The sequence below is a fragment of the Schistocerca americana genome, chromosome 3, assembly GCF_021461395.2.
Source record: "Schistocerca americana isolate TAMUIC-IGC-003095 chromosome 3, iqSchAmer2.1, whole genome shotgun sequence".
Lineage (NCBI taxonomy): Eukaryota > Metazoa > Arthropoda > Insecta > Orthoptera > Acrididae > Schistocerca > Schistocerca americana.
The window spans coordinates 224882908-224903131 of NC_060121.1; the positions used below are offsets into that span (position 1 = coordinate 224882908).

Sequence of the window (20224 nt, forward strand, 5' to 3'; positions counted from 1 at the left end):
CACTACAGCATGCTGTTTCTCTCACACCAACATGGTAACATTACAGACTGCCATATTGCGCAGTACAGTAAAAGAGCCCTCTAGTGGTAATGTGTTCAGCTTGCTTCAGCAAACAGAGAAAGTTGACAGAATAATATGCATGACAGGTAATAGGCCTACCTCAACCAATGTTGAGAACACAATTAAAACTTTGCTTTTCAGCATGCCCTCATACTTCTACAAAGTGTGATTTACTGTTTAAACTTTGTCCATAATTCATCTGCTTTCATTATACTGGAACTAAATAATGTCCATCCACTGCCTAAATGGGATGCTAACAACTGCTTGTTTGTCCTTTCTATAAAAATACACTTGGAGCCTTCTTCATAAATTTATTAACTTTGGTAATTATCATCAGTATAATATCATGATTACTAATCACATCTCTGTATTGACACCAGGTCTAAAATATTTCTATTGCGTGTAGACTGTCGAACTAGCTGCTTAAGAGCCTCCAACTAATATTGGATGAAACTGGTATTTCCTGGCTACCGAGTCTATACTTTCTTTGAATGATTCTAAAAACTGTCAATGCAGAATTGTGTGGCTGGTAAAGACAACCATAATTAACTTGATTCCATGTAGACCTGTTTTGTGTGTCCAGATACTCAGTCGCTCGATTTTGACGTCGATGGACCCAATATTTTTGTCGATTGTAATGAACACTTCTCCTCTGATGTCTAATCTCTTTCTAATAAATGTTCCATGCCTCGCTCAATATTTCAGAGCTTTCATAAGTATGAGCACTGAGGCACTCATAACCTCCTCACTCCCATAGCAGCAGAGATGTGGACACACACGTTGTTTCAACTCCTACAGCATAGGCTGCTCTGCATGACAAGTGTGCTGTGTGCAAATGGTATCAGCCTGCTTGGCAGGACAGCCTACATGTTGAGCAAATAATAATAAAAAAAAGTTTTCAAGCCCCTGATCTGCAGGCTAGCTAGAACAACTCGTGTGTTATGGCAGTAATATTGGGCTGCTTTATCTATTTGTTTTGCAGAGGCTATATGTGTGATTGGGCACAGCTTGAGGAAGGCTGAGATGAATAGAAGAGATGGACAAAGGGAGGGGGGAGGAGTGGGCAGAAGGGATTAGGGGAGGGGGGAGAGGGGATCAAGAAGGGTGAGAGGAGAATGGATATGGGGAGATGGGGGTGGGAGCCTGTTGTGTACAATTTCATATTCAATGGTAAGGAGATGTGGGATAAAAAAGCAGTGGAGCAGCTGTCATCATAATGAAACTGGAAATACAGTATACAAGTTTTACTTAACTTGTAGCTTTCTCCAAGCATTGTGAAGAAACTTTACAAAAGAACAAACAGTAATAAGCTCCAGCTATTTGAAGAAACAGAGTATTGTGCAGAGTGAGGCTTCTGCTACTAAAGCATGAGCGAACTGTCAAACGTGACTTAAAACTGAAGACTGTCGAAGACTGCAACTGAGACTGGATCATGTAGCTGCCACTAACCATCCTATATTACAGAGGCAGAGGGCACTTATAGTCAGAGCCACAGAAGGCATGAGGCTCAGCAGGTGAGCAGGGAAGAGATGTGTGCACAAAATGTCTTGAACACATAGTGGGGAAAGCTGCATGAGAAAAACTAGTCATTAATATAGATTAGAAAGTGGATTGGGCCCAACACTCTCCCCTGGCACCCCATATTACTATATTTCATGTCTGATAAATGCTTTATTAGTAATCGTTCCTCACACTCCTTGTTCCTAATATATCTAGTTTGTTATGGGATTCTTTGGTCAACAGTGTCAAGCTTTTCATAAATTCAAGATGATGCCAGTTATATGATCAGCTGTGCTTCAAGCACAACTTTTGTTAACTGTACTATTGCAGATTCTGTACCTCTCTTGTGCCTGAAATTAAAAGGAGGTTATGTTTATTCAGGTAGTTCATTAATTTATATTTCATTATTGTTTCTATTATTTTAGAAATTGAAGACAGTACTGAATTTGGTCTTCAGTTTTCTAAATTTTCTGCCTCACTTTTCTTGAGTGTACTAATTAAGCTAGTTTCAAAAATTCAGGAAACCAGCCAGATTTGAATTATAAATTAATTATTGCAGTTAGCAATGCTTTTCTTATTAATGCATTTTTCAGGACACAAACTGGAATTTCAGCTAGATCAGCCAATTATTTATTTTTAATTGGTGAACTATGTGTAACCTATATTGGCTGTTGGCAGGAGCACCACTGAGTTTGCCGGCAGATAGCTAGTGGCTAAAATTGTATTACCTAGAATTTCTGTTGCAGTTCTTTAGTAATGCTGCTGAAATATGTATTCAAATGGTTCTGTAACTCCTTTGACTGGCTTGTTTGTATATATTTGTTTTTAATTTGTGAGTTCAGAAATTTTTCTTGAAATTTGTTGTCTCCCTCATGACAATGTTCCAGGCTGCGTTGCTTTTGTTTTCTGCTTTCAGTAGTTTTGTATTTATAATTTTTTTTCTGGCTAGGTGTACCTTTCCATGAATTTTCCAGTTTTTTGGAAAATTTCAAAAAACCTGGTTCATTTTAAATGTAAGTCAAATACCTAAGGTTCAAATCTTTTGACCCCATTTGTTACCCAAATGTTTTTATCTGAGGACTACACATTTTTGGGAAATGCTTCTTCAAAGCATAATGTAAATAGTACCATGAATTTATGAAGAATTTTGTTAATACCATTTCTGCTCAAATATAGGCCACACTTTTTCCTAAAATTCACTTGAAAAATCATGGTGTGGCCTATAATAGAGATTTTCCCTCTTCGATCATTAACTGTCAATTTCAGGACATATACACACATCTTTTTGGTTGAAATTAGTACCATTACAATTTGTTGCAGTTACTTTTGTAACCCATCAGAGATTTAAGAAGAAAAGAACAGAAAAACTTGTATCTTGTTTGCAAATACATTAGCTTTTTTTCAAAAAGATAGCAACTTTTGTTAAGCAAAACTGTGGCAGCTTATTTGTACCTACTGGTACCCAAATCAATCACAATTGCTTTCCATCATCTCAGCATCACCAGTGTCTGATTCTTCACCTTTGATAGATGAGCCAGAATGCTGCTCAGTCTCTTATCACAAAGGCCATATTCAGTCCCATCAACAGTATTGGAAATTCCAACTTTTTTTAAACTTATCAGGAAAAGTTTTTCTGATATGGACCACCAAGAAGCCAAAATTTAACAGCATACTTCTGATAAATGCACGTTGCAAATGGCTTCCTGCTGTCAGAGTTGCTTTGTTCATGATATAATTTCTATATAATTGTCTTATACTAACTTTAAATGGATGATGTGCGCACTCAAATACTGCAGCACACTTGACATGCCACCAGGAATAATCACTATGTCACAGTTTCCATCTTTCAATTTTTGTTTCGCTTGATCACCAATGTGCCTACAAAACCTATCCAAACACTGATCCTGAGCAAAGAAGAGCTTCTGACCACTTATTCCACACCACTGAAATCCAGTGTAGGAATACATCCTCTGTCATCCAGCCACCATCATGAGCTCTTAGAATAATAGCAGCTAGGAAGCTTGCTCCCATGGGGAAGAGTTTCAGATTAAAAACCAAATATGGTAGCAATTTTCAAATGAGCTGTAATGTTCAACATCAAAATGCACTGTTGCTTTTCACCACTACATGTACGTATTTACACACTACATTCCCCTACATTATTTACCATAGTGCATACTACATTGACCTGCATTATTTAATATTATTTACTATAGTGCAGTTCAGAATATCAACATAGAATGGTGTTTGGCCTGCATTTCCTACTTGGGAATGTAAATAAATTTTTACGTTGGAGCCAGAGCACATGATGCTGAAAAGATATCAAACTGTTTTCATAAGCTTGAAGCAGTTTTTACACAACTGTAGCTCTGTAGTGCACAGGAAGATTATTTAATTGCATAAACTGCCAGACTCACCCATATGAATCTTTAAATATAATTGGTGAAATGTTTTTATGTGCCAATTTGCAACCTTCAATTCAGTTGTAATGGCATATCCAAATTTCCTGTCTTGAACTACAAAATCAAGCAAGCATATCTGCACTTTTGCCCTCCAAATGAACTCCAACTTTTCAAACTATGTAAGAGTTTCTCTTCACTTTCACATTACTGATGAACATGTTATTCAATAAAATCAAATTTGTATCCAGTTTTGTGCTTTCTGATAACTTGAACTTTAAATTTGACAGTGTAACTAAAATGTTCTTTTCCCATCACCACTCACAAACCAAATGATCAGTTTTTCTCATGCCCTCAACTTTGAACTTCCTTACACTCTCTCTTAAGTTAGTCACATCACCAGATCTCTCAATATGCAAAGCCTGTGCTGTTATGTCCAAAGCATAAAGCATAATATTGTTGCTTTGCACTGCTTTGTTGTTATGTAAGTCTGCCAGCATAATTTTGTCTGTATCATGTACCGTTGGTCCACAATAAGTTGAAGATATGCGTAGTGGCTGACAGGAATGGTAGGTGTGGCTTGCCACAATGCCAGCTGTTTGCTATAGTCCTGGCACTGTGCATAGTAATACTTTCCAATCTGATGCCAAAAGTTTAGGTGTTGCCTATGTTCACACACAGCCTATATTCAAGCAAATATGGTATTTGTTTTGGGAAACACTTTCTGCAAATTTTCATATTGTAACTGAGCTGCAAATTTATACAGGTTTGGTTCTGAATAGACCCTTTTGTATACATTTAATGTTGCCAGCTATTCTATGCAAATATCTGCTTCTGTAAGAGATGATCTGATAGGTCTGGATTTTTAACCAGTATAGGGCTAACTGAACAGTATGTTCAAGCAGGTATCGGTACAGTATTTTAATTCATTGCATTGATATTTAAATCACCATAGATTAGTATGTTAGCTTTCAAATAGATACTTTGCCTAGATGGAGTTTCGAGAAAAATGTCTAGATCTCATTAGATTGGTGTAGACAAAATACAGTTAATTTTTGGGAATGTTACTTTCTCAGTGTACAATAAATCAAAATGTTTGTCTGCACTTGATGCTATGGGGATATTTCTAGCTCAAAATCAAATACTTTTCTTGACCTAAGTACTGGAACCCCCACCTAACACAGAAGTTGTACTACAGAAACAGTCCAGTACATGTGATGTTAAGGCCATGTATACAGTTTTTCTACCTTTGCACTGTTGTTCACTGGCATATACACTTGAAGTCTAGTGTTTGCAATTCTGTTTCTAGCTGCTGAACTTTGCTTTTGAGAGATTGAATGTTTCGGTGAAAAACTGTAAAACATTTTGTTCTACTTATTGTGATGGCTTTCTCTTCATGTTAGAGGTTAAAAAAACTTCAGATGAGATGGAGGCACTGTCTTCTGCCTGCCTGCCTGCCTGCCTGCTACACTGCACATTCCAATTGCTGGTGTGAACTCTTCTGTTCGTAGTAATCTGGTAGTTGCTCTTGTGCACTGTTCCAGAAGATAATTCCATACGACAGCAAAGAGTAAAAATATATGAAAGATTCCAACACTCTTGTCTTTGTCAACACAACACACTGAACTTCCTGATTTGTTTGCATATCTGTTGACATTATTTTACCTGTGGTTAAAATTTGATGGCAATACTTTCAAAATCCAGCTTCATTCTCTCTATATTTGAGTTTGTACCATTACATTTATTAAATGCATTGTTTATATCTAGTAGATATCAGAATGCTAAAAAAATAACCCTTTTAATACAGGGTAGCATCACTGAATGAATTCAATGAATGTATTTTCCAATATTATTTTGACTATAGGGGCCCTGTAAGATCCTTGCACCTAAAGAATCATTCATTTATCTGTTTGAAAATAAATAAGTATGCCTGCAAAACTGTCCTCAAAGGACTAATAAACATCTGGGAAATGTTGCAGTGGTTGTGTGTCAAATGAATAGTCTGAAATTTACATGTTAATTACATGAGATGCAGAAACAATTATATCCAGCAATTTACCAGAACTCAGTAGAAGGCTAACTTGTTACTGTAATGAAAGAAAGGGGTAATAAAAATTTTCAGGCCCTCATACATATTCTGGACATTGTAGAACATAAATGTATGTTCATTGACTTAGGTTTGTGTAGGAGAACCAGCAAGCAGCATTTTCCAAAACAAAATCCATTTATTCGAAGGAACAGCTTATCAGCAAATAATTTCAAAACAGGAGCAGTTATCTCACAAAGTATATTTTTCAACAAATTGTTACTCATGATACATTTCTAATTAATATAGCCTGGAAAATTTATCATCATTCAGTACACAGATAACAGTAGTAACAAGTGTTCCATTCTCAATGCCTAATTGGACCTGTAATAGTGTAGGGTGTCCCAAATCTTTAGAGCCAAAATTCATTACATATGGCAGAGAGATTAGGAAACAGTAACTGAAAATTAAAATTCTGGTTCATAAAATGTCTTGAATGAGCAATGCATGTGAGGCTTACATATCATAACAGATAGCTGAGCATTTAATCAACACTATGTTTCTGATTTGAAGGGGGAAAAAAACACTGTCACATCCCCATGGCAGAGTTTACCACTTTTGACAGTACATGATGGTTGTTGAAGATGGAGAATGACTCATAGGAACCTGCATTTGTATTCAGTTTGTGATCATCCACCATATGTATATTTTTGATCCTAAAAATTAAGGCATCTTGTGTATGTCTGTGATTTTCAAATACACTCACATTTTAGCTTTGTTTGTTGCAGTCAGGCAGTATGTGTGAATAATATGGTCTATGTATCTGGCACCATTGGAGTTGACAAAGACACAAAGAAACTTGCAGATAACGGAGTAGTGGGTCAAGCAAGAGCAGCATTTACTAATCTGGGAAATATTCTTGAAGCAGCTGGTTCATCCTTTGGAAAAGGTACAGTATCTTTGTAACATAAGTTAAAAATGATGAGACTTTTTGAATTGTATAATGCACCTAGTCTGTAATAAATTAAATAAGGTGAACACAGAATAAACTGTTATAACTTCAAGTTGAACAAATATATTTCAAGGACGGCACAATACATGTAAGTCACTGATCAAGTAAACAAAGTAAGACGTGTATACACTTTAACAGTCAAATCAGAACTCAGTCCGAGTCTATCGGCCACTGGCTGGCCACTTAGGTGGCGCTGCTGTTGCATGGCTGGCAGACAGCGCCGCATGTAGAGGACGTGTGTAACTGCGCGGCGGCACTTTGAAAGATCAGCGAGTCACAACATAATCACTGAAGTTGTATAAGTCTGTAGGTTTCTGTGGGCAGGGTCCAATTCAGTAAAATTCTTCAGGGTGAGTCATGTCATCATGCATTGGTCACATACACATCAAAATTTTTTGAAACCGAGAAGTTGATTGATTGTTATATAGTCAGTAATTCTGTAAATTGTATTGAAGAGGCCAACTTACAAGATATGAAATATAATCAATATTTATGTGAAAATCAGCAATGGGAAATCCAGGATGAAACAATGAAAATCTTATTAAAAGGATAGATTGCTGTTCACCATATAAAGGAGACATTGAGTTGCAGACGGACACAAGAAAAAGACTGCTATACATTTGAGCTTTCAGCCAAAATGCCTTCTTCTAAAGTATATTTATGCTGCTCATTTGCATAAGTATATTCAATTATGAAAAATATTATGACAACAGCTACAGTAAATTTGTTGCACTATATAAGCAGAAATATTTCCAATTGATTTTTAAAGTTAGTGTTGCTATCTCTGTGTGATTTTTACTTCACTGAGTAACAAAACGTACACTTCTCTTGCAGCATCTTTCAAATGAACTCCAATAATGAGTTTTCACATAAGAAGGAAAATTAGGGTTTAATACCCTGGTAGCAATTTTTTTTAAATTCAGCCACTTTGAATGCACTTGTAAGGATCAGATTTAAGCATATATTTGCAATGTTGGTTTTGCAAAGTAATTCTCATACACTACTTATCATCGGTATCTCACTTTTAAATACAATAATACCAATACAGAATCACACATTTTAGATTACTGTACAATCTGACAACACACAGTTTAATTCTATTACACGATACATAAGTACACATTTTGAATTTACTACTATTCTGGCTATACTCATTTTACTTCTGTTACACAGTATGCCAGAGGAATGGAATGAAAATAGCAAACAGCTGGTTTATGAAAAGAGAAAGTCAGGTTATCACCAGATACAGTTGGGATGGAAGAACCAAGAATATAATTGATTATATTCTAGTTGATAGGGAATGGTGAGAGAAAGTAACAAATGTGAAGGTAATTTCAAGTGTGAGTGCAGATGAAGACCATAGATTACTGGTGGGACAATGGAAAATGAATCAGTGTGTGAAAAATAGAAAACAGAAGAAAGTGATAAGGTTATGGGATTGGAAATTAAAGGAGAGTGAAAGTGCTGAGAAGTATAGAGAATTAACCACACAAATTTCCAAAAGAAATTTTTCGCGGGAGTAGAAAAAGAATGGAGTTCATTCAAAGACACTTTAGTCAAAGCAGCACAAAAGAAAGGAAAAAGTAAGACGGACAAGTTGGTGGGATGATATCACAATCCAAGCAGTTAGATGAAAAAATGGAGCATGGAGAAAGTGGTGGAAAACAAAAATGACGATGACCATAAAAGATATATAGAGGAAAAGAAGTGCAAAGAAATAGTGGAAACAGCAAAGAAAAAGTCATGGGAAGAGTTTACAAAAAACTTGAAGATGTGAAAAGCAATAAGAAAATGTTCTATAAAATGATGAAAAATAAAAGGAAGACTACTGAAGTACCAGTAAAGGTGGAAACAGAGGATGGTACTGTGATTGAAGATCCAGGGAATATAAAAGATCTCTGGAAAGAACATTTTAAGAAACTGTTAAACACTGCAGAGCAGGTACATGAGGAAACACCAAATAATGGAGAAATTGAGAGAAGTTGGGAAGCAGAACTAGGGCAAAGTACACGGGAAGAAATGGAAATAGCTGTGAAGATGATGAATGGGGGGAAAGCCCCAGGACCTGATGAAGCATCAGTGGACATAAGAGCAGTAGGTACAGTGGGAATGCAGTGGCTGTGTAGAGTACTAATACAGTACTATAAAGTGTGTGGAGAAATAGTACAACACCTGACGATTGGAGAAGAGGAGACATTGTTCCCATCTCAAAAAAGGCAATAAAAGACTTTGTAAAAACTACAGAGGAATAACCCTCATGAGTCATACAGCCAAGATTTTTGAAAGAATTTTACTAAACCGAATAAGTGAAAAGATAGAAAAGGAGCTGAGTGAAGAACAGCACGAGTTTAGCAAAGGAAGCAGCACAATCGACCTGATATTTTCTATCTGTCAACTGAAGGAAAAAAGTTGGGAGTATAAAAAAGGGTGATAATGGTTTTTATAGACATAGAAAAGGCATATGACTCAGTTAGCAGGGAAAGACTCTGGGAAGAAATGAAGAAAATAGATATAGAAGGTGGATACATTAATGTAATAAAGACAATGTAGAATTAGATCATCATTGGGAACTATGAATATTTCGAAATAAGACAACAACTTGAACAAGGAAGTATTTTATCTCCTGCACTTTTTAATGTTGTGATGGAGAAAATGAATAGGGCAGTTAAAGATATAGTATAAGAAAAAGACAAAAAGATGATTTTTGCAGATGATATGGTAATATGGGGCGATAAAGGGGTAGATGTACAGTTACAGCTTGATGCGTGGAAGGAAATAATGAAAAGGTATGGATTAAAAATAAAGGTAAGAGTAAAGTAATGGTATTTGGAAGAGACAAAGGGATCAACAGAAATATTACTCTGAATGGAGAACCCCTCAAAGTGGTAGACAGTTTCACTTACTTAGGGACTGAAATATCTAGTGATGGAAGAATAACCAACGAAATTAATAGGAGGTTACAGAAGGGAGGCAATTTCTACCAGACAATAAAACACCTAATTTGGAATAAGGAAGTTTCAGAAAAAGCAAAACTGCTTATGCATAAGAGTTCTTACTTCCCTATTGTCACCTATGGAGGAGAAACATGGACAGTGATAGAAAGGGACTGAAGCAGACTGCAAGCAGGGGAAATTAAATTTCTCAGAGCAGTTAAGAGAAAAACAAGAATGGAGAGAGTAAGGAACGTAGATATCAGAAAGGACCTTAAACAAGAAAGTATGAGAGAAGAAATTGAAAAGAAGAGATTAATATGGTACGGGCATGTTAAGAGGATGTGTGGGCAGAGACTCCCCAAAATTATGGAAGAATTAAAGATGGGTGGAAAAAGACCTAGAGGGCACCCAAGAACACGGTGGAAAATGGGAGTGAGAATATCTGTGGAAAGGAGAGGTGTGACCTGGCAGCAAGTGGAGGAAGAAAAGTGGTGGGAGGACTGAGCCAAATGGAGAAGACTCGTCAGCACCCAGACCCGGCAGTAGCTCGAGCGGGATGTGGATATAGATAGATACACTGTATGCCTATTGTCAATTTTTTGCATTTAGCATGAATTCATTGAGTGGCAAGGACTTCCGATGAGGAGTAGATTTATTGTTTGCTTCAATTTCTCATTTAAGCTGATGTTTGAAATATGCAGAAGTCAACAGTTTAACAGTTTTATTGCCATACAAGGTTTGTTTGCCATGTGTAGCTGTGTTATGTTCAGGAACACTAAACTTTATACTATTTCTGGTAACATGACATTGTAGGCCTTCATTTTTAATGAACCTGCTCTTATTTTCCCACATACAAAGTAGTATTTTGTATATATGCATATTGTAGATGGTTAGAATTTTAAGGTGCAGCTGTCTGCTGCTCTTGCATTAGCCATTACTCTTATTGCTGCTTTTTGCAGTTAGAAGATCTCTCAACTGATCCCATATTCCTTTGCCATAGGTCATAATAGCATTAAAGTATGAGAAATTCACCATTTGCATAAAGTCATCTGCTACTATAGTCTGATCCACGAATGGTGGCAGTTTGTGTAGATTGAGAAATGGCCGAGGATTACATTGTTGCGGGTTCCAAGCAACAGTTGTGGTATGTGCACATAGTATGTGCACACATGTGCTCTGTGCTTGATGTAAACGTGTACCCTGTAAATTATGTCTCTCACTTGCTTGTGTAGAATTTGTCACCTAGCACAACCATCGGCTATGACAACTTGCAACAAAGGGAATAAAAAATCACTAAATAACTCTCTGCGGTCACATTTAATGCTCATGTCGGGTGCGACGCTCACAGCAGAAGGCTCAAAACATTACTGAAAGCTCATTGGGTGTCAGAAAATGCTTGATGTGGGTGTGCAGAATGAGCCTAAATTTGACCACCATTGTTGATGACTCCAACTGTAGTGGTTTTAATATTTCAGAGAACAAATATGGCAGCACTTGGATTGCTAGTCACGGTATCAAATTAGTCTTTCCACAGTAAACAGTAATCTAAAGTTAGCCCTTAGTATTTTGTTTTGAACTACATTTACATCTTTTTCTTCTGTTATTGTTCCTGAACAGTATTGCTTTAGTTTTCTCATTATTGAGAATGAGCCTAGTGATTTCAAGCCACTAAATGATATACTTGAGTATTATTTTGCTTTTTGTTATGGTATCTGGGGACTACCCAGGAGGATAAGGAGATAGATCGGAACATGAAATGTCAGATACCTTAATCGGGCAGGTAGGTTAGAAAATTTAAAAAAGGAAATGGATAGGTTACGGTTACAATGGGAATTAGTGAAGTTTGGTGACAGGAGGAACAAGATGTCTGGTCAGGTGAATACAAGGTTATAAATACAAAGTCAGATAGGGGTAATGCAGGAGTAGGTTTAATAATAAATAAAAAAAAAGTAGGAACGCGGATAAGCTACTATATGAACAGTGTAGTGAATGCATTGTTGTAGTTGAGATAGGCACAGAGCCCACACCTACCACAGTAGAACAATTTTATATGCCAAGTAGCTCTGCAGATGGTTGAGATTGAAGAAATGTATGATGAGATAAAAGAAATTATTCAGATAGTGAAGAGAGACGAAATTTAATAGTCATGGGGGACTGGAGTTCGATAGTACGAAAAGGAAGAGAAGGAAAAATAGTAGGTGAATATGGATGGGGGTAAGGAATGAAAGAGGAAGCCGCCTGGTAGAATTTTGCACAGAGCATAACCCACCTATAGCTAACACTTGGTTTAAGAATCATGAAAGAAGATTGTATATGTGGAAGAGGCCTGGAGACACTGGAAGGTTTCAGGTAGATTATATAATGGGACGACAGAGATTTAGGAACCAGGTTTTAAATTGTAAGAAATTTCAAGGGGACAGATATGGCCACTGAGCACATTTATTGGTTATGAATTGTAGATTAAAAGTGAAGAAACTGCAAAAAGTTTGGAATTTAAGGAGATAGGACCTGGATAAACTGACAGAACCAGAGGTTGTAGAGAGTTTCAGGGAGAGCATTAGGGAACAATTGATAAGAATGGGGGGAAAGAAATACTGTAGAAGAAGAATGGGTAGCTTTGAGAGATGAAATAGTGAAGGCAGCACAGGATCAAGTAGGTAAAAAGACGAGGGCTAATAGAAACCCTTGAGTAACAGGAGAGATACTGAATTTAATTGATGAAAGGAGAAAATATAAAAATGCAGTAAATGAAGCAGGCAAAAAGGAATACAAACGTCTGAAAAATGAGATTGACAGGAAGTGCATAATGGCTAAGCAGGGATGGCTAGAGGACAAATGTAAGGATGTAGAGGCTTATCTCACTAGGGGGTCAAGATAGATACTGCCTGCAGGAAAATTAAAGAGACCTTTGGAGAAAAGAGAGCCATTTGTATGAATATCAAGAGCTCAGATGGAAACCCAATTCTAAGCAAAGAAGGGAAGCAGAAAGATGGAAGGAGTATATAGAGAGTTTATACAAGGGCGATGTAATTGAGGGCAATGTTACGGAAATTGAAGAGGACATAGATGAAGATGAAATGGAATATGATACTGCGTGAAGAGTTTGACAGAGCACTGAATGCCCTAAGAATAACAGGGCCCTGGCAGTAGACAAGATTACATTAGAACTACTAACAGCCTCAGGAGAGCCAGTCATGAAACAACTCTTCAATCTGGTTAGCAAGATGTATGAGACAGGTGTAATACCCTCAGACTTCAAGAAGAATATAGCAATTCCAATCCCAAAGAAAGCAGGTGTTGACAGTTGTGAAAATTAACCGAAGTATCGGTTTACTAAGTCACGGTTACAAAATACTAACTTGAATTCTTCAGTTGAATGAATGGAAAGACTGGTAGAAGCCGACCTCAAAGAAGATCAGTTTGGATTGTGTAGAAATGTTGGAACACACAAGGCAATACTGACCCTATGATATATCTTAGAAGATAGATTAAGGAAAGGCAAACATACATTTCAGTGTTGACTGGAATACTCTTCCAAATTCTGAAGGTAGCAGTGGTAAAATACAGGGAGTGAAAGGCTATTTACAATTTGTACAGAAAGCAGATGGAAGTTATAAGAATTGTCAGGCATGTAAGGGAAGCATTGGTTGGGAAGGGAGTGAGACAGGGTTGTAGCCTACCCCTGATGTTCAGTCTGTATATTGAGCAAGCAGTAAAGGAAGCAAAAGAGATATTTGGTGTAGGAATTAAAATTAATGGAGAAGAAATAAAAACTTTGAGGTTTGCCAATGACATTGTAATTGTGTCAGAGGCAGCAAAGGACTTGGAAGGACAGTTGAACAGAATGGACAGTGTTTTAAAAGGAGGATTTAAGATGAACATTGACAAGAGTAAAACGAGGATAATGGAATGTTGTTGAATTAAATCAGGTGATGCTGAGGGAATTAGATTAGGAAATGAAACACTTTAAGTATTAGATGAGTTTTGCTATTTGCGGAACAAAATAACTGATGATGGTCAAAGTAGAGAGGATGTAAAATGTAGACTGGCTATTGCAAGGAAAGTGTTTTTGAAGAAGAGAAATTTGTGAAATCTTCTCGGGTGATCAGCCGAGTAAAGGCGTCGTCTTCTCGCAACGTTTCGAAGGGTTTCGTACCCATCATCGTCAAGCGAAGTGTCGAGATGCTGTGTTGCGCGGTCCTATAAAGGCTCCTGGACCAGTGACTGATTCCGGGCGCCGACCAATCAGGTACCTGCGGAATCGGCCGCCGCGCCAGTGGTGGAGGGTTCGCGGCGCGGACCGGGCGTCGAGTCCCTGCCGGTTCCTAATACGTCTGTGGCCGCTACCGTCTTCGTGCCGGAGCGTTCTCTTCTAATTTTAGTTATTGCGGGATTCCAAGCTGTACTAAGTTGGAAACCAGTGTCTCGATTGATCAGGTTGCTGTTCAACCGAATTTCTACAGCCTCTTTGAAAACTGAATCCCAAAATCCTTTAGCGTCACACAGCTTCTTCGTACCCTCAAAGAGGAAGGTGTGTCCTTCGTTAAGGCTATGTTCCGCTACCGCCGATTTTTCTGTCTGACCAAGGCGTACATTTCTAATGTGTTCCGAGCGCCTCTGCGTGATGCAGCGCTGCTTTTGTCCGATGTATTTCGTACCACATTCACATTCAATACTGTATACGCCCGGAGTCTGCAGTCCTAGGTGGTCTTTGACTGAGCCAAGTATGTCCTCAATTTTACTTGGGGCATGAAAAATTGTCTTGATGTTGTGTTTCTCCAGAATACGGGCAATCTTGGCTGTTGGCGGTCCCGCGTATGGTAGAAATGCCAGGCATCTGGTCTCATCTTCTTCTTTTGGTGTGTCTACCTTCCTGCTCTTGTGTAGGGCGCGCGAGATTTGCGTCTCATTATAACCGTTGCTGCGGAAGGTCTTCCTTAGGTGTTGTAACTCTGCAGGTAGGCTGTCATCATCACAGATAGACTTGGCCCTGTGCACAAGTGTGTTAAGCACTGAGTTGCGTTGTGCTGGGTGGTGGCAACTCTGTGCATGAAGGTATAAATCCGTATGTGTCTTCTTCCTATACACAGCGTGACCCAAGGTGCCATCAGGGTGCCTCTTGATTAGAATGTCAAGGAAGGGCAAGCTTCCGTTTTCTTCCACCTCCATGGTGAATTGTATGTTGCTGTGTATGCTGTTGAGATGTTGCAGGAAGTCTTGCAGGTTCTCTCTGCCATGTGGCCACACGACAAAAGTGTCATCCACATATCTGTAGAAGGCTTTAGGTTTCAATGGGGCGGTGTCCAGGGCTATGTCTTCAAAAAGTGCTCCATGTAAAGATTAGCGATGCCTGGAGCTAAGGGGGACCCCATGGCTACACCATCCACTTGTTCATAAAATTTGCCTCCACACTTGAAGTAGGTGTTTGTTAACACATGCCGGAACAGCTTTATTGTGTCCTCACTAAAGCGTGTTTCGAGCAGCGCTAGGGAGTCTTCCAGCGGTACTCGTGTGAAGAGTGAGGTGACGTCAAAGCTGACAAGAAGATCTTCTTTATCCAGGCGAAAGCCTTGTAGTACCTTCACAAACTCCGCCGAGTTCTTGACATGGTGCTCACAGTGACCCACGATCGGTTTGAGCAGTTGTGCTAGGTACTTGGCTAAACCATATGTCGGTGAGTTGATGGTGCTCACTATGGGTCGCAATGGAACTCCGTCTTTGTGGATCTTAGGGAGCCCATATAGCCGTGGTGGTGCCGGTGCTCTGGGGTACAGCTTCCTGATGACGTGCTTTTCCAGTCCAGAGTCATTGAGCAAGGCGATGGTCTTGCGAGTCACGGAAGCTGTCGTGTCCTTGTCCAGTTGCTTGTAGGCAGTATCTTGTAGCAGTGAGTTTATCTTCTGCCAATAATCTTCTTTCCTCAGTATCACCGTGGCATTGCCTTTGTCAGCAGCTAGAACGACAGTGTCCTCATCCTCACGTAGGGCCTTAAGAGCCTTCCATTCAGCAGACGTTATGTTATTCTTGGGCATTTTTGCCTTCTCCAGGACCCTGCACGTCTCTCTCCTAACTTCCTCAGCTGCCTCCGTAGGGAGGCCGCGCACGGCTTGCTCGATGCTGCTGATAATGTCTCGCTTAGGTAGTGTCCTGGGTACTGGAGCAAAATTAAGTCCTCTCGACAGCACTGATATTGTGGTCTCGTCCAGTTCTTTGCCTGCCAGATTGATGACAGTCTTGGCATTGGTTGTGTGGTCGGCATGTTGCCAGGCTCCAGACAGTCTGGTGAACTTGCCACATTGTTTTTCCGTGGCTTTTCTCTTGTGGATCTCACTGCTTGCATATGTGTTTCCGTCGATCCACTCCCATGTGTGTGGTGGGAGATAGGATGCCAATCGAAGGTATTGAGTAAGCAGCATCCTTGCGTTCTTATCTAACTCCTGCCTGGTGACCCGTATGTGTTCGCGCACCAGGGCCGCACCGGCTCGTTGTAGTATGCGTCTGGATCTTGTCGTGCTCACAGGGTGTCGCAAGTTGGCAAATTTCGGCAACACTTCTTTATCTCGACACCGTTGTAAGAAGGCCAGTCTGCTAAGCAGCTTGCCCGTCTTGAGTCGTAGTTTCTGTAGCATCTGGTAGCTGCGATGGATATCCTCCCCGTAGAGGTATGTTAAATGTGATTTGAGACTTTCTCGGCGTATTCCATTCGTGAAATCTTCTCGAGTGATCAGCCGAGTAAAGGCGTCGTCTTCTCGCAACGTTTCGAAGGGTTTCGTACCCATCATCTTCAAGCGAAGTGTCGAGATGCTGTGTTGCGCGGTCCTATAAAGGCTCCTGGACCAGTGACTGATTCCGGGCGCCAACCAATCAGGTACCTGCGGAATCGGCTGCCGCGCCAGTGGTTGAGGGTTTGCGGCGCGGACCGGGCGTCGAGTCCCTGCCGGTTCCTAATACGTCTGTGGCCGCTACCGTCTTCGTGCCGGAGCGTTCTCTTCTAATTTTAGTTATTGCGGGATTCCAAGCTGTACTAAGTTGGAAACCAGTGTCTCGATTGATCAGGTTGCTGTTCAACCGAATTTCTACAGCCTCTTTGAAAACTGAATCCCAAAATCCTTTAGCGTCACACAGCTTCTTCGTACCCTCAAAGAGGAAGGTGTGTCCTTCGTTAAGGCTATGTTCCGCTACCGCCGATTTTTCTGTCTGACCAAGGCGTACATTTCTAATGTGTTCCGAGCGCCTCTGCGTGATGCAGCGCTGCGTTTGTCCGATGTATTTCGTACCACATTCACATTCAATACTGTATACGCCCGGAGTCTGCAGTCCTAGGTGGTCTTTGACTGAGCCAAGTATGTCCTTAATTTTACTTGGGGCATGAAAAATTGTCTTGATGTTGTGTTTCTCCAGAATACGGGCAATCTTGGCTGTTGGCGGTCCCACGTATGGTAGAAATGCCAGGCATCTGGTCTCATCTTCTTCTTCTTCTTCTTCTTATTGGCAGAAGATAAACTCACTGCTACAAGATACTGCCTACAAGCAACTGGACAAGGACACGACAGCTTCCGTGACTCGCAAGACCATCGCCTTGCTCAATGACTCTGGACTGGAAAAGGACGTCATCAGGAAGCTGTACCCCAGAGCACCGGCACCACCACGGCTATATGGGCTCCCTAAGATCCACAAAGACGGAGTTCCATTGCGACCCATAGTGAGCACCATCAACTCACCGACATATGGTTTAGCCAAGTACCTAGCACAACTGCTCAAACCGATTGTGGGTCACTGTGAGCACCATGTCAAGAACTCGGCGGAGTTTGTGAAGATACTACAAGGCTTTCGCCTGGATAAAGAAGATCTTCTTGTCAGCTTTGACGTCACCTCACTCTTCACACGAGTACCGCTGGAAGACTCCCTAGTGCTGCTCGAAACACGCTTTAGTGAGGACACAATAAAGCTGTTCCGGCATGTGTTAACAAACACCTACTTCAAGTGTGGAGGCAAATTTTATGAACAAGTGGATGGTGTAGCCATGGGGTCCCCCTTAGCTCCAGGCATCGCTAATCTTTACATGGAGCACTTTGAAGACATAGCCCTGGACACCGCCCCATTGAAACCTAAAGCCTTCTACAGATATGTGGATGACACTTTTGTCATGTGGCCACATGGCAGAGAGAACCTGCAAGACTTCCTGCGACATCTCAACAGCATACACAGCAACATACAATTCACCATGGAGGTGGAAGAAAACGGAAGCTTGCCCTTCCTTGACATTCTAATCAAGAGGCACCCTGATGGCACCTTGGGTCACGCTGTGTATAGGAAGAAGACACATACGGATTTATACCTTCATGCACAGAGTTGCCACCACCCAGCACAACGCAACTCAGTGCTTAACACACTTGTGCACAGGGCCAAGTCTATCTGTGATGATGACAGCCTACCTGCAGAGTTACAACACCTAAGGAAGACCTTCCGCAGCAACGGTTATAATGAGACGCAAATCTCGCGCGCCCTACACAAGAGCAGGAAGGTAGACACACCAGAAGAAGAAGATGAGACCAGATGCCTGGCATTTCTACCATACGCGGGACCGCCAACAGCCAAGATTGCCCGTATTCTGGAGAAACACAACATCAAGACAATTTTTCATGCCCCAAGTAAAATTAAGGACATACTTGGCTCAGTCAAAGACCACCTAGGACTGCAGACTCCGGGCGTATACAGTATTGAATGTGAATGTGGTACGAAATACATCGGACAAAAGCAGCGCTGCATCACGCAGAGGCGCTCGGAACACATTAGAAATGTACGCCTTGGTCAGACAGAAAAATCGGCGGTAGCGGAACATAGCCTTAATGAAGGACACACCTTCCTCTTTGAGGGTACGAAGAAGCTGTGTGACGCTAAAGGATTTTGGGATTCAGTTTTCAAAGAGGCTGTAGAAATTCGGTTGAACAGCAACCTGATCAATCGAGACACTGGTTTCCAACTTAGTACAGCTTGGAATCCCGCAATAACTAAAATTAGAAGAGAACGCTCCGGCACGAAGACGGTAGCGGCCACAGACGTATTAGGAACCGGCAGGGACTCGACGCCCGGTCCGCGCCGCGAACCCTCCACCACTGGCGCGGCGGCCGATTCCGCAGGTACCTGATTGGTCGGCGCCCGGAATCAGTCACTGGTCCAGGAGCCTTTATAGGACCGCGCAACACAGCATCTCGACACTTCACTTGAAGATGATGGGTACGAAACCCTTCGAAACGTTGCGAGGAGACGACGCCTTTACTCGGCTGATCACCCGAGAAGATTTCACGAATGGAATACGCCAAGAAAGTCTCAAATCACGAAGAGAAATTTGTTAACATAGAGTATAGATGTGTCAGGAAGTCCTTTAAGAAAGTATTTGTATGGAGTGTAGCCATGTATGGAAGTGAATCGTGGACAATAAATAGTATAGATATGAAGAGAATAGAAGCTTTCAAAATGTGGTGCTACAGAAGAATGCTGAAGATGGGATGGGTAGTTCATGTAACTAATAACGAGGTACTGAACAGAATTGGGAAGAATTATTTTGGCGCAACTTGACTGGAAGAAGGGATCAGTTGATAGGACACATTTTGAGGCATAAAGGGATCACTAATTTAGTACTGGAGGGAAGTGTGGAGGGTAAGAATTGTAGAGGGAGACTGAGGGATAAATACACTAAGCAGATTCAGAAGGATGTAGGTTGCAGTAGTTACTCGGAGAAGAAGAAGCTTGCACGGGATAGAGTAGCATGGAGAGCTGCATCAAACCATTCTCTGGGCTGAAGATTCCTTTATCACTTTCAAAATCTCTTGCTCTGTTGTTGAATACAAATAACATGAGTTAATGGTGGAGTCTTTCTTACTTTTAAGCAGCTATACAGTTTGCAGAGAGTCATATTTTTTATTTTGCGTAATTATTTTGCATATGTCTGTGAAGTATTTGTTGAAAGTATTGCTAAAAACTACAGGATTTTCTGTTACTCCATTGGTTACTTTGAGCTTCAGGCTTTTGCTAATATTGTCTGATTTTCCTGTTTCTCTGTTAATTATCTTCCACATGCTCCTGACTTTGTTTGATGTTTCCAACAAACACTTTTTTCATCTTTTAGTATCTTATTGAAAATCTTCTTGTAAGAGGTCATTAGACACACTGCCCAAGCCACTGACAATGATGAGTTTGAAAATTGGCAGTGTCATTTTCAAGTGAACTATCCTTACATTCATGTTAATTAATTTGATGAAAACCATTGTAAACATAAATTAGGATCGTCACA

General features: G+C 40.3%; 1 protein-coding gene across 1 annotated transcript in view; it reads left to right on the plus strand.

Annotated features, from left to right (window-relative positions):
* Positions 1-20224, plus strand: part of LOC124606891 (2-iminobutanoate/2-iminopropanoate deaminase-like) — a 74065-nt gene that overhangs the window by 22595 nt on the left and 31246 nt on the right. Inside the window, exon 2 of the mRNA XM_047138988.1 lies at positions 6774-6934. Within this exon, the coding sequence (XP_046994944.1) occupies positions 6774-6934 (161 nt within the window). The remainder of the gene's footprint in view (positions 1-6773; positions 6935-20224) is intronic.